Source organism: Muscardinus avellanarius, assembly GCF_963383645.1.
Source record: "Muscardinus avellanarius genome assembly, chromosome: 7".
NCBI lineage: Eukaryota > Metazoa > Chordata > Mammalia > Rodentia > Gliridae > Muscardinus > Muscardinus avellanarius.
The window spans coordinates 101,007,316-101,021,071 of record NC_137793.1 but is presented as its reverse complement, the minus strand read 5'-3'; the positions used below and the strand labels follow the sequence as shown (position 1 = coordinate 101,021,071).

The 13,756-nt window shown below is 40.7% G+C and overlaps 1 protein-coding gene across 2 annotated transcripts in view; it reads left to right on the top strand.

Annotated features, from left to right (window-relative positions):
- Positions 1 to 13,756, top strand: part of PLA2G4A (phospholipase A2 group IVA) — a gene marked incomplete at both ends in the record, with an annotated part of 124,795 nt that overhangs the window by 26,937 nt on the left and 84,102 nt on the right. For both annotated transcript variants that reach the window (XM_080699610.1, XM_080699609.1), the window contains 2 exons: positions 8,810 to 8,958; positions 10,356 to 10,469. In XM_080699610.1, the coding sequence (XP_080555736.1) occupies positions 8,810 to 8,958; positions 10,356 to 10,469 (263 nt within the window). The remainder of the gene's footprint in view (positions 1 to 8,809; positions 8,959 to 10,355; positions 10,470 to 13,756) is intronic.

Here is a 13,756-nt window from a genome sequence, read left to right as displayed (position 1 = left end):
AACATCTCCTTCTCCTTCTCCCTTAACTATGTGTTCTTTGTACTCTTATCTTGGAATACTTGCAAGAGCAATGACTCAAATTTAACTTTTGGCTATCGAGGTCAAAAGAAAACATAAAGATGTTCACAAGTGAGACTTCACTGTTCTGGCAGAATGAACATTTCTGCCGTCCATCTGCTTGTGTGGAGGGTTCGAAATGTGTGGATTCCAAGGATGCTTCTTGGCCTAAGCATTCATTGTAAGGTTTATATGCCAGTGCCTGGTGGAGTAGAGGAGGCCCTCTTGCAAGAAGGCCAACTGGGACTTTGATGGCAAGGGTGCTTTTAAGTGTTTCTTCCCCCGTTTTCTCCTGTGGCATTGGGGATTGAACCCAGGGGCATCCTACTTCCAAGCTACAACCTCAGCCCTTTTTATTATTTTGTTTTTGAAACAGGGTCTTACAAGGTTGCTTAGAGTCTTGTTAAGTTGCTGAGGCTGGCCTTGAACCTGTGATTCTCCTGTCTCTGCCTACTCAAGTACTGGGATCATAGGTGTGCACTGCCTTGTCTGGCACTTTAAGGTTTTCCTCATCATGTTTAGGCTTAAAGTCATAGACGGTGAAGGTGACAATGGGCTTCAGAGAGAACAGCGGTAGCATCTTGGAGAAAGTTTAGAAATAAGCAATTGCAAGACTATGTTGATAGTCTTGGGCAGAGGTGGTACATAGCTGAACTGGCACAGTGATAGTTGGAGTGGACTCAGCAGTCAGGTATGCTAGGCATTTTAGAGATGCAAAAGCTACAACTTGAAGGCAGATTGGATAGAGGAGCTCTGAGGCCAGCCTCAGCTACTTAGTGAGGTCCTCAACAACTTAGCAAGATCCGGTTTCAAAATAAAATAGGGCTGGGGGTGTAGCTGGGAGTTAGAATGCCCCTGGGTTCAATCTCCAGTACCACACACATAAAGACAAACAAACAAAAAGAAATAAAAAAATAAAAAGCGACAGCAAAAAGATGCTGTAAATCCTCTGTGTTTAATTGCCATTACCACGGAATCCTAAATGTTTCAAGGGCCTGGGCTTTTGGTTTTACTGTGGCATTTCTACTTTGATGGTGATTGAAACATCGCGTTTGAATGCCAGTCCCTGACCGTCCATCACCTGGAACAGATTGCAAATCAACACGGGCGCGTTGGATTTATTTTTGGATTTGTTTTCACGTAGTCACCTAAAAAATGTGTTTAATGGCTAGAGAGAACCAGAGGAGATTAACAGATCATGCTTAATCAAATCTATAGGCAGAATTGCTCCTGACAGAAGGGCAAGGACTCTGTTACCTTCTTCATGCCAAAATGTTTCCTTGAGTGTTTTATACTATTGCTCTTGCCTTAAGCCCTTGTTTTATAACAGTGTGCATCATAGGAGCCACCTGTTCAAGTTGTAGAAAATGCAATTTCCAAGCTCATGTTGAAGAAACTGTAGATATAAGGGGTCCTGTGTGTGTGTGTGTGTGTGTGTGTGTGTGTGTGTGTGTGTGTGTGTGCTGGAGATCAAATCTAGGACCTTGTCTGTGCTAGACAAGTGGTTTACCACTGAGCTGCATCCTCAACCTCCAGTCTGAATTTCTTCCCAAGCACTCTCGGGGGTCCTGGGAAAGCAAGTCAAATGACTGACTCCTGTTTTAAGCTCCCACCACCAGCCCATCCTGTTCAGAACGGTGACATTTTGCCTCTGAAATTGTGGGGGGAGGATAGGCTTCTCTTTCAGTGATTTTTTTCTCCCCATTTTTAGCTATTTATCACGAGAGTTATAGCAGATTACTGGTCATTTTTATTTCAGGCAAGGAGTTTAAGTTTTTATTCATGAAGTGAAAATGAGTAGGGGCCTGTGCTGGGGAATGTTGGTGCACACCTGTAATCCCAGTATTTGAGAGGCTGAAACGGGAGGATTGCAGATGCCTGGCAGCTTTAGCAATATAATGAGACTTTCAACAACATAGGAAGACCCTGTTCTCATACACACACACACATGTGCACACACACACACACACACACACACACACACACACACATACACTTTTATTGGTGCATTATAGTCTCACATCCTAATGGAGGTCAGGATGGTAGGGACAGTGATGCACACAGTACTTGGAGAGCTCTCTCCTGGCTCCTCCCTTCCCTGTACATGGTATTGAGCTTGACACCAGTAATCTCACGTATATACATAACAAGACCTTATTTCAAAACAAAATTAAAAAGGGTTGGTGTAGCTTGGAAGTACCATCCTTCCCTCCCAAAAAATAAAGAACTGGGATTTTAGAAGTTTCCATTCATTTCCAGCATGAATCATGAAGCGCGTTACTCTAGTAACTGAAATGACAGATGGACCTGTCATTACTTCAAGCAGGAGCTCCTTAAATTACAGGACTTTATGAGGAAATTTTACAACCATGGGATTCCAGAGCTATTTCTGGTGCATGAAACTACATGCACCAGAAATATGGGAACAGAAAAGACCTGCAGCCCACACCCCCAGCATTTTTGTTTGTCAAGATGTTTATAAAAGGTGGAGACGGAAGAGAGTTTCTGCCCGCACGTTACATCTTTGCTTTGCCCCCCATTTCACGGGAACTAATCAAGGCGAGGTTCAGCGAGTGACTCAACATACAATTACCTTATAGGTGCTAAAATTCATGAAGCCATGGAGCAAATGGGAGGGAGAAAAAAATTTCTTACATTTAACTTTTTAAAAATATACTTTTATTTGTGCATTGTAACTGTATTCCTAATAAGGCACAGAGTGATAGGATGTCCATGCACCCAACGCTTGGAGCATTTTCCTCTGGATCCTCCCTCCGTCCCTCCTTGTTCCCGTCCTTGTCTATCACTGAGATTGGTACTGATAATGTCACAGGTGCACAGAGCACTATTTAAGCTGCTCTCTTCATCGTGTCTCCTTTCCCCCCTCCCTTAAACCCTATCCATCACTTCTTTGGAGTCTTTGCTCCATTATCCGAGGTCTTTTATTACCCAGTGTCTCTCTGTGTCCCACGCATGAGAGAAGACATCCAACTATTTGCTTTTGGAGACTGGCTAATCTCACTTATATACTAACATCTGTCCTTTAAAAAAATACATTTCTTGGCACATCTCTGCAGCGTCTCCACGTTTTTGCTGTGTAATGGACTGCTTTCCCTTCCCAGAGCTTTCCATTCTGCTTGCGAGCATGCCAGCGATGGCAATAGTTATACAAAGACAGTGAGCTCGGGTAGCTGATGACCATTGTTGATTTTTAAAGTAGCCTCTTAACACTTCTTCTCGTCTTGTAGGGTCTAACTGCAGATACAGATGTTTCTTAGCTTGCAAGAATTGGCGCCAAGAGCGGTTGCATATTCAAGTTTGCAGCGCAGAGTGCTTTTCTACTAGCTAGCATCTTTTGACATCCTCATTCCAAAGTCTCTTGCTCAGGAGAAGCTTCAAAAACTGCCACCTAGCCGGGCATGGTGGCGCACGCTTGTAATCCCCGTGCTTGGGAGGCTGAGACAGGAGGATTGCACGGGTTCGAAGCCAGCCTCAGCTACTTAGTGAGGCTCTCAGCAACTTAGTGAGACCCTGTTTCCAAGTAAAATATTTAAAAAAAGGTCTGGGAGTATAGCCCGGAGGTAGAAAGCCTCTGGGTTCCACCCCCAGTACCACCAAAAAATCCCCCCCAAAAACAAACAAACAAAAAACAAAAACAAACAAAAAAAAACCCTGCCACTTGTGGCAACAGTTTTAGCATATTGCCTTTTTAGAAAGTAAACATTAAGCCTGACATGGTGGCACACTGTTGTCCCGGTACTTGGAAGGCTGAGATGAGAGGATCTCAGGTTTGAGGCCAGCCTCAACAACTCAGGGAAACTCTATTTTTTTTCTTTTCTTTTCTTCTTTTGTTTTTTTTTTTTTTTTTTTTTTTTTTGCAGGTCTGGGGATGGAACCCAGGGGTATTTGACCTCTGAGCTATACCCCCTGCCCTGTTTTTAATTATTTAATTTGAAACAGGGTCTCACTAAGTTGAGGAGGGCCTCACTAAGTAGCTGAGGCTGTCGGCGAACCGTGATCCTCTGGTCTTAGCCTCCCAAATGCTGAGATTACAAGCATGCGCCACCACGCCCAGCTGAGACTCTATTTCAAAATAAAACATAAACTAGAGCTGAGTATAGAGCAGAGAGATAAAATGCCCCTGGGTTCAGTCCCCAGTATCACCATACATACATACATACATACATATATACATATATACATACATATTTACATACATAAATAAAAAAGGAAGAGTAAAAATAAACTATAAGTACTACGGAGACAGGAGGATCGCGCTGGTTTGGAGCCAGGCTTGCTGGCTTAAGAGACCCTGTTTCCACATAAAAAATAGCTAAAAAATAGGTCTGGGAGTGTAGCCCGTGGGAGTGTATCCCGCAGGTAGAAGGGCTTCCAGGTACCACACACACACAAAATATATATATATATAAAATGATGCTATAAAGCTGCATTGCAAGCCAGGTGAGGTGGCGCATGCTTTTAATCCCAGTACTTGAGAGGCTGAGACAGGAGGATCGGGGTTCGAGGCCAGCCTCAGCAATTTAGTGAGGCCTTCCATAACTTACTGAGACTCTATTTAAAAATAAAGAATAAAAAATTGGGCTGGGGGTGTAGCTGGGAGGTGAAATACCCCTAGGTTCAATCCCGGCACCACAAAATGAATAAAAAATAAATAAACTGCATTGCGTTTTTTTTTTTAAGCTCGTTTATATTTTTGACAGACACACACGCTGCAGGCAGCTTCTCTTTGTGGGATTTCCTTTATCCTTCTGTGACGGGAGACCTTGTTAAAGTTGGGGATGAGTGGAGAGCGTCTGGCATGGCCGAGGAGGCGGCCACCTTGGATGGACACCTGTCACCTGGCTTTGCTTCTTCCTTGTGCTCCCTGGGTCCTTCCAAGGAAATTTACTTTTCTGTTTCCTCTTCCTTATGTGAGCTGAAAAAAATCTCCTCTCAGAGATTCAAATTGAGATCCACTCTGCAAGGGCCATTCCCCCACCTACGCTTTGACCCAGTTCGCCCGTAATAGTCTGGTGACTGAGCCACGAGTCACTGGTGCACTGTATCTGCTTGTCTGCCATTGGCATGGCTTTTAAAGTTAGGCTGCTTACAGTTGACTCACTCTCAGGTCCGATCCTCAGCTTAGGGCTTGGCTCCTTATCAAAGTCAAAAACTGTCTTCGGATGGGCAGTTCCTGGCATCTATAGAGCACTTAAATATTTGTTGAAGAATGAATAGTGTTTTCCATCTCCATACGTCCCCTTCCCATGAAGTTTCTGTGTCCTTGATTGGTTTCTCTTGGCTTTTTTCCCCTAATATTTCTGGGAAACCCATTAAGAGCGTTGGCCCTATGAGAATTAGTTGTATGCGATGATCGAGACGACATCAGCATCCTCATTATTGTTTACATTTCATTTGAAGCGTTACTTGACTATTCTTCTTGAAATCATATATTTACTTCTACTTACAAAGGAAAAAGAATGTTTTTCTTTGTCGCATTCTGTTACCTGAGCTCATTCACATGTAGTTTGGGTTTGCAGACCTGCGCACTGGAGATGCGGACGAAACTTGGTTGTGGACAAGCAGTGGCCGGCCCTCCTGGTTGGGGATGTAGCAGTCACCTCGTAGCTGGTCCTTAATTTGCCTTAATATCCTTCCTGATCAGACTTTATTGTGTGTTTGCTTGCTTGCTTTGGTACTGGGTATTAAACCCAGGGACATTCTGCCTCCGAGCTACACCCCCAGTCCTATTGTAATTTTTATTTGGAAAGAAGGTCTTGTCAATTGCTGAGAGTCTGACTGAGTTGTTGAGCTTGGTCTCAAAACTGCAAGCCTTCCATCTCAGCCTCCCAGGTACTGGAATTACAGGATTTTGCCATCATGACTGGCCAGTCTTTTTATTTTATAGTTTGTCTTTCATGGTTCTGTTCATTAATGTAAGTACTGGGTTAGAAATTTTAGTAACTGCCTATTTCTCTAAAAGGGAATATTGAATGTGTGACCAGTAGATGACCCATAGGAGGGTCGGCTACACTGTTTTAAAACAAAGACCTTAGTTCCTCTACATATCTGTTGACTGTGGCTCTTGGGGAAGAGGGTCAGGGCTTTCTATTTTACAAGAACCCTCAGTATTTGTATTGTACCCTAGCTATGAAGGCCTGCTATGTTGAGCAAATACGCAGGAGCCTCAGACTGGCAAGTTAAATAAAAGACGATTCTAAGATGGGCGTGGTAGATTACGCCTGTAATCCCAGTTCTTGGGAGGCTGAAACAGGAGGATCACAGGTTTAAGGCCAACCTTGAACAATATAGTGAGACTCTCAGTGACCTAGTGAGACCCTATTCCTAAAACCAAAAAATTAAAAATGGTCTAGGGTTGTAGCTCAGAGATAGAATGTCCCTGGGTTCAATCCCCAGAATAAGTAAGTAAGTAAATAAATAAATAAGTAAATACAATTCCAAATGTTGATATTTCATTTGTGGATCTCCCTATTTTCATTTAAAAATGAAGCGCAAAGAAAATATACGATGAACATGTAAAACTATGAGCCGTGTTTAAAAATTAAGAGTAGGACATCAATTTTATTACTTGGCAGCCACAGCCAGACAAGGTATGTTTGAAAAAAGTTTACTTTGAAAACTAATAGATCCCAAACGATCTCTCAGTTTTATGCATTCGTTGTCTGTCAACGTTTGTGTTTTTGTAGGTGCCTTTCCCACCATTCTCTCCGTCTCTCCCTTCCCTGTCTCCTCTTGCGCTCTCTCCCCTCTCCTGCCCTCCACAGCCCTCAGCCCAGCTGCTCATCTCCCGGCAGTCCCCACCTCATGATTTCTCCTCATCTCTCAGGGCAGATTGTCCTCAGGATCTTGGATGCTGCAGTCAGGTGGCCCATCTCGCCCCGGGCATTTACTCTGCGTGGTGTCTTGCACAACACCTCATGGCTCCTGTTACCTCACCACTGAAATACAGTGCATCCTCACAGGGATGTCGTGGGATTCAAACGAGACTGACGTGTGTAGAGCGCCTCGCGCAGCTCCAACGGTCACCCCTTAGTTGCTGACTCCTGTGCTTAGTGATTCTGATGGCCACATGGGAAAGGGCCTGTTAAAAGAGTCTTAAGTTAGGAAAATGTAACTATTATGATAGTTGTGGTCATTGCTAGGTTCTGACCATAGATGGAAAGATGTGATCCATATGTGTATAATATCATCCATAAAGTAAGAGGGTGTGAGATGGTATAGCATAGCAAAGGGTTCAGTGGAATGGTAGAAGGAGAGATCGATATTTATGCTGTTGGGGCTACTCATTTTATTGTTAAGCTGGGGGAAGTTTAAATATTTTCTTTATTTACAATTGTTTCTTTTTTTTATTGTGGTACAGGGGATTGAACTCTGAGGTATTCTACCTCTGAGGTATACCCTCAACCTTACTTTATTTGATTACTATTTAAAAATTTTGAAACAGGGTCTCACTAAGTTGCCGAGGCTGACATTGAACCCGCAACCCTCCTGTCTCAGCTTTCTAAGTACTGGGATTACAGGTGTGCATCACCATGCCCGGCTTACAAAATTTCTTTCTATTCTTTCTATTACAATAATTTCTTTCTATTACAATAATTTCTTTCTATTTAAAAGGACGTACATAGTCCCAGGTGGTGGCGCACACTTGGGAGGCTAAGACAGGAGGATCCCAGGCTTGCCGCCAGCCTCAGCTACTTAGTGAGGCCCTCTGCAACTTAGAATTTTAAAACTTAGTGTTTCAAAATAAAGAAGAAAAATGTAGAACTGGAAGTATAGCTCGGAGGTAGAACATCCCTGGGCTGAATCCCTAGTATCACAAAAATAATAATAAATAAATGAATAAATAATTAATTAATCAAAAGGATGTCCTAGCTCAAGTGGCTTTTATGTGAAAAAGAAAAAGCTCGCATTTCCTAGAGATGCCTTCCTTCCATCTATCGAGTTGAATGTTGCCATAATAAATTCATGCCGACTAGTAACATGAAAGCCACCTCAGAGGGTTGTTCAGTGTTTAATGGGTACCGCCATCCAAGGCAGCCCTATAAATAGTCAACAACATTGACCTCAGGCTGACTTTGTGGTTGGTTTGGTAAATGAAGCAACCAGGATGATGTTTCGAATATTGGCAGAGAGCACGACTTTGAATATCTGATCTTGTCACCATCACAGTCTTGTGAAGTTGTGCCCTGGTTACCTAAGTGAGGATGCTATCCTGTGTCCCATAGTAGCTGGACAAGATGCCAGCTGCAGGGAGCATGCCCTCAGGTGGGTGGAGGAATTCTGAAATCACCTCCATAAATCATGTCACAGGCCTGTCACGAAGGGCAGGAAGATAATTAAAAAAAAAAAACAGCCTAGCTCTGATGCTTTCCTATTAGATATGAATACAATTTCATTCCAGGATTGCAGGTACAATGAAAATAACTGAACAACTTATATTAATAAAAACAAGTTAGGCCAGGCATGGTGGCACACACCTATAATCTCCGTACTTGGGAGGTTGAGACAGGAGGAAGACTGCAGATTCAAGATCAGCCTCCACGATTTAGTGAGACCTGCTTCAAAAGAAAAAATGAAATCAGGGTTGGGGATAGAGCTCAGAGGTAGAACATCCCTGACTAAAATCCCCAGTAAACACACACACACACACACACACACACATACACACACACACACGAAAGAATAAATCACATTTTTTTTTTTTACTTCTCTGTATTTTTATTACCTATAGTTGACACTCCGGATCCCTACGTGGAACTTTTCATCTCTACAACTCCTGACAGCAGGAAGAGAACAAGACATTTCAATAACGACATAAACCCTGTGTGGAATGAGTCCTTTGAGTTTATTTTGGATCCTAATCAGGAAAATATTTTGGAGGTAAGTGAATCCCCTGGGGGCTGCGTGGTGGTCTCCGTCCACGGGGAGAGAGATGCCGGAGTTTGTCCCCCGATGTCTTCTCTCTCTGGGGTTAAGCGACTGGACTCAATCCAGGGGCAAGCAGCCTGCCTCTGAATCCTGCCCATCCAGCCCTAAGAGCCTCCAGTGGGAAACTCTGGACCTTACGTGGGGCTCGGGAGACTTCTCACATTCTCAATAGAAAATGTATTTTCTGTGATAGGATTCTCCTTGTACCAAGGAATGAAACTATTTTTTTTTTGCTTTGATGATAAAATAAAATCAGCTATATTTTTTTCTACAAAGTAGCTGTATTGATTTTCTACATTGATTTCATTCTCATACTTCAAAATAGGGAATGAAGTTCCATTTTTGGTAACATGATGATCGAATGGGTCAATAAGAAATATGTAAAAAATTATCCTTTTATTAGCAAATGTAATATTCAAAAGGAAAAGATAAAGCCAGATGCAGTGGGCACACCCATAATCCTAGTACTTGGGCAGTGAAGATAGAAAGATAGTAAGTCAAACGATAGCTTCAGCAACTATAGAGAAACTGTTTCAAAACAAAAATCAGAACCGGGCGTGGTAGTGCACGCTCTTAATCCCAGCATTTTGGAGGCTGAGACAGGAGTATCTGGATTTGTGACCAGCCTCAGCTACTTAGAGAGGCCCTTTGCAACTCAGTGAGAACCTGTTTCAAAATAAAGAATAAAAAGTAGAGTTGTTATATATAATATATAAATATATATTTATATATTTATATATAAATTTAGATATATAAATAAATATATAAAATATATATAAATATATATTTTAAAAATAAATATATGTATAAATTTATATATATAAATATATATTATATATAACAACTACATGTAAGATGTATATGATAGAAATGAATATATAAAAAGTAGAGTTGGGGGTGTAACTTGAAGGTTAAATGCTCCTAAACTCCATCTCCAGTACCAGAAAAAAAAATAGAAAGAGGTGGGGCTGTAGTACCAAGACAAAAATAAATAAATAAATAAATAAATAAATAAAAATAAAAGTGTTGTTACAGGTTAAATGGCCTTCTGGGTAATGCTGTATGCTGTGTGGGGTAACACAGCAGCACAGTGCTTGCCTTGCATGGGTGAGGTCTTGGGTTCAGTTATCAACACATACACGCACACACACATGTACACACACACACATACAATACATACACACATACACACACACAACACACGCACACACATTTGAGGACCTTAAGGGATTGTTTGATATCATTTGAGAACTTTCTTTTTAAAAATTGTGTAGTAGGGTTTTTATATATGGTTTTCAAAGACCCCTGGGAAACTTTATACTTACGTTGTTCTACCTTTTACTCCCTAGATCACTTTAATGGATGCTAACTATGTCATGGATGAAACTCTAGGGACAGCGACATTTCCTGTATCATCTATGAAAGTGGGAGAGAAAAAAGAAATTCCTTTTATCTTCAACCAAGTAAGTAGCAGGATTATTTTTTCAGACATATGTCAAACAAACAAAAACTATTTATGTTAGAAAGCTGGCTCTAACAGTTGCAAATTACATTTATTTATTTATAGACCATTTTTGCTTTTATAAAATAATGTCATTTTCCCTTTTAATTCCTGTTCTAATCTTTTATTATTCTGAGATATATATATATATATATATATATATATATATATATATATATATGGAGATACATAAAATATAACATAAATATAACATAAATATATATTATATATAACAACTACATGTAAAATGTATATGATAGAAATGAATATATAAAATTATTTATGATATATAAATATAACAAATATATGTAAATACACATAGATAACAAATATATAGTATAATATAATATAGATAAGTTATATATAACATATACTTAAAACAAATATATATAACACATGTATAAAATGTATAAATAACAAATACCACACACACAGACACACACACATTTGGTTGAGGTATTTTACTAAATACACCCGAGGCATTCCTACGGTTTGAATGTGGAATGTCTCTCAGGCCTCCTGTGTTGGAGGCCTGGTCCCTGGTACAGCGATACTCAGCGTTGGTGATTTGCGGAAGCCGTGGGATTGTGAGGGCTCTGACCACTTCAGTGGATTAATCCACTGAGGTTTCGTAGTTCAGTGTATAATCTGAAAGTGGTGGAATCTGAAGGAGGTGGGAGGGGTGACTCCTCAGAGGAGTGCCTTTGGGGACTGTATTGTCCCAGCCTCTCACTTTCTCTGCTTCATGGTTTATTACAAGTGAACAGCTTTCTTACACCAGACCCTTCTACCAGGATGTTCTGCCTCTCATTAGGCCCAAAACAATAGAGCCCTAGGACTAAAACAATGACCTAGGACTAAAACCTCTTTTCTCCTCTAAGTTGTTTTTCTCAGGTATTCTATCACAATGATGAAATGTAGACTGACACAGGTATTAATCTGTGATAACACTGAAAATATATGAATACTGCATACCCTACTATAAGCATACACACATACCCTGCTCAAAACAGTATCTGGTACACATTCAGCACCATATACATGATTTCTTCTTTTGTTGTAACACCTTGAGAAAAATAGAGTTGTGGCAGGTAAAGAAGTAACTGTGAGCATTCTAGGAAGAAATTGCAGTGGCTTGGAGTTTTGAAAGAAGAAAGCAGGATGGGGCATGGCAAGTTAAACACCTAGGCAGGAATATTTTGGTGAGTACTGGGAAAGAGTGTAGAGGGGGTCAAAGGATAAAACTTGCAGAGCCTACTTACTACGTCATATTGGGACAGGTTTTCAGGAAACATCTGTTGAGGGCTTCATATGCATGGATTAGCCTTTCCAAAAAAAACCTTTCTTTCCTTCACTTTTTTCCATGATACGAAAACTGGTGTCAGAGAAGACATTGTAGGGAAAAATGAATTTCCTGTCCTGTCATTTTCTATGATTAAGTCTACAACCCCCTGGGCTCTCCAAAAGACATTCTTCATTCCTGAATTTAAAGCAGCCTACACAATTTTTAATAGCGTGCCTGAGAAAATAGTTGGCCAAAGAGTTTTCCTCTGTTCTTGAAGAGTCCTTTGCAGCTGGGCATGGTGGCACATGCCTATAATCCCATGACTTGGAAGGCTGAGAGGGGAAGATTGTGGGTTTGGGGCTAGTGCGTGGTAATTAATTTAGACTCTCTTTGAAAATAAAACATTTTTAAAAAGTGTTGACAGTTTAGCTCAGTAGTAGAATGCTCCTTCTTATGATCCCCAGCATCATAAAGAAGTTCCCTCACTGTGTATCTGAATGACAGTCCTTTGAGTAGATGTGCTGGGATGGGCATTGGTGGTCATCTGGGCCAGTGTGTGTTGGCCCAGTGGGGAGTCCCTGATTTCTTCCCCAGACAATATGGGAGTGCCCTATGCCAGCCACCCAGCCTCTTTTCTCCAAATCACACTTGTCCCAGGTGAGCAGTCTTTCTCTAGCATTCACAGAAGGGGCGAGAGAGAACCAGTGTATTGGGGGTATCGGGAAAGCAGAGACTTCAGCCGTGGAAGTGGTTATGGCAAGCCAATAGAGTGAAAAGAACACTTGGCTTTGAAGAAGAGAAAACAGTGTTTCCAGGCAAGACATTATTGGCAAAATATTTTGCCATCTGCAAGTTAACACTGAGTCAACACAGAGTGATTTCCGTGGCCAGGAGACAGCTGGAGAGTTCACAGGAGCCTCCAGATGGAGATGGGCCAGTTCCCAGGGGCCTGCTGCTCTTCCCCTGGAGGTAGAAAGTGGGAATTTGGAGATTGGCTTCTTATTTTGTCTTTATTACTAATATTTCTCCAGATATTTGAGTTGCCATTTGTTTTTCTCTCAGAGTCTTGTTTTCTTTCTCTTTTAAAATGAAGATTTAACGTTTTCTTAATTTTTCAAATTAAGATTTAACTAATTCTAAGATTCTAATTTATCAAATTTGGTGATCCAAAAGTAATATCTAATTTTCATTTGGTTACCTTCAACAAAAAGCTTTTAGTTCTTTCTAGTTTACAGATATGGAAACTAAATGATAATAATGCAAAAACAAAAACACTTTATTTGCATAGTCTTAACACAGTTTCAGTACTGACTTGTGAATAGATTGAGTTGTTTATTAATATGAGAGGTATATAAACTGTCACTGTAGTCCAAAGATATGTTAAGTATCTCTATATGGATATAGGTTTTTTGTGGTACTGGGAACTGAATCCAGGGGCATTCTACTGCAAAGCTACACATCAGCTCTCTTTTACTTTTTATTTTAAAACGGAGTCTTACTAGGTTTCTGAGGGTCTCAATAATTTGCTGGGCTGGCAGCAAATCTGTGATCTTTCCATCTCAGCCTCCCAAATACTGAAATTCCAGGTGTGTGTTAGCACATTTGGCTCTGCTAAATACCAAGAAAGTAGCAAAAAAAAGTTTAGTTTTTGAGTCTAACAATTTGTTGAGAAAATATTCATACGTAAACTGATAACGTAATAAGCAGTACCAGGAGGCATCTATTCTTTGATTTCCTTACTTAAGAAGTTATTAAACATTAATTATATTCTAAGTGATGAGACAATAACAGAGGACATTTTAGATGATATTGTAACTCTGGAGAGCTTGGATGCTACTAAGGAGGATAAAGAGACAACAGTAAACAAAAGAATACCTCCAGGACACCAGCTAGTGATATATACTACAAAAAAAAAAATTCAATACAGTGATATAATAGGGAAAATTTGCTGAGCAAATAAAGTT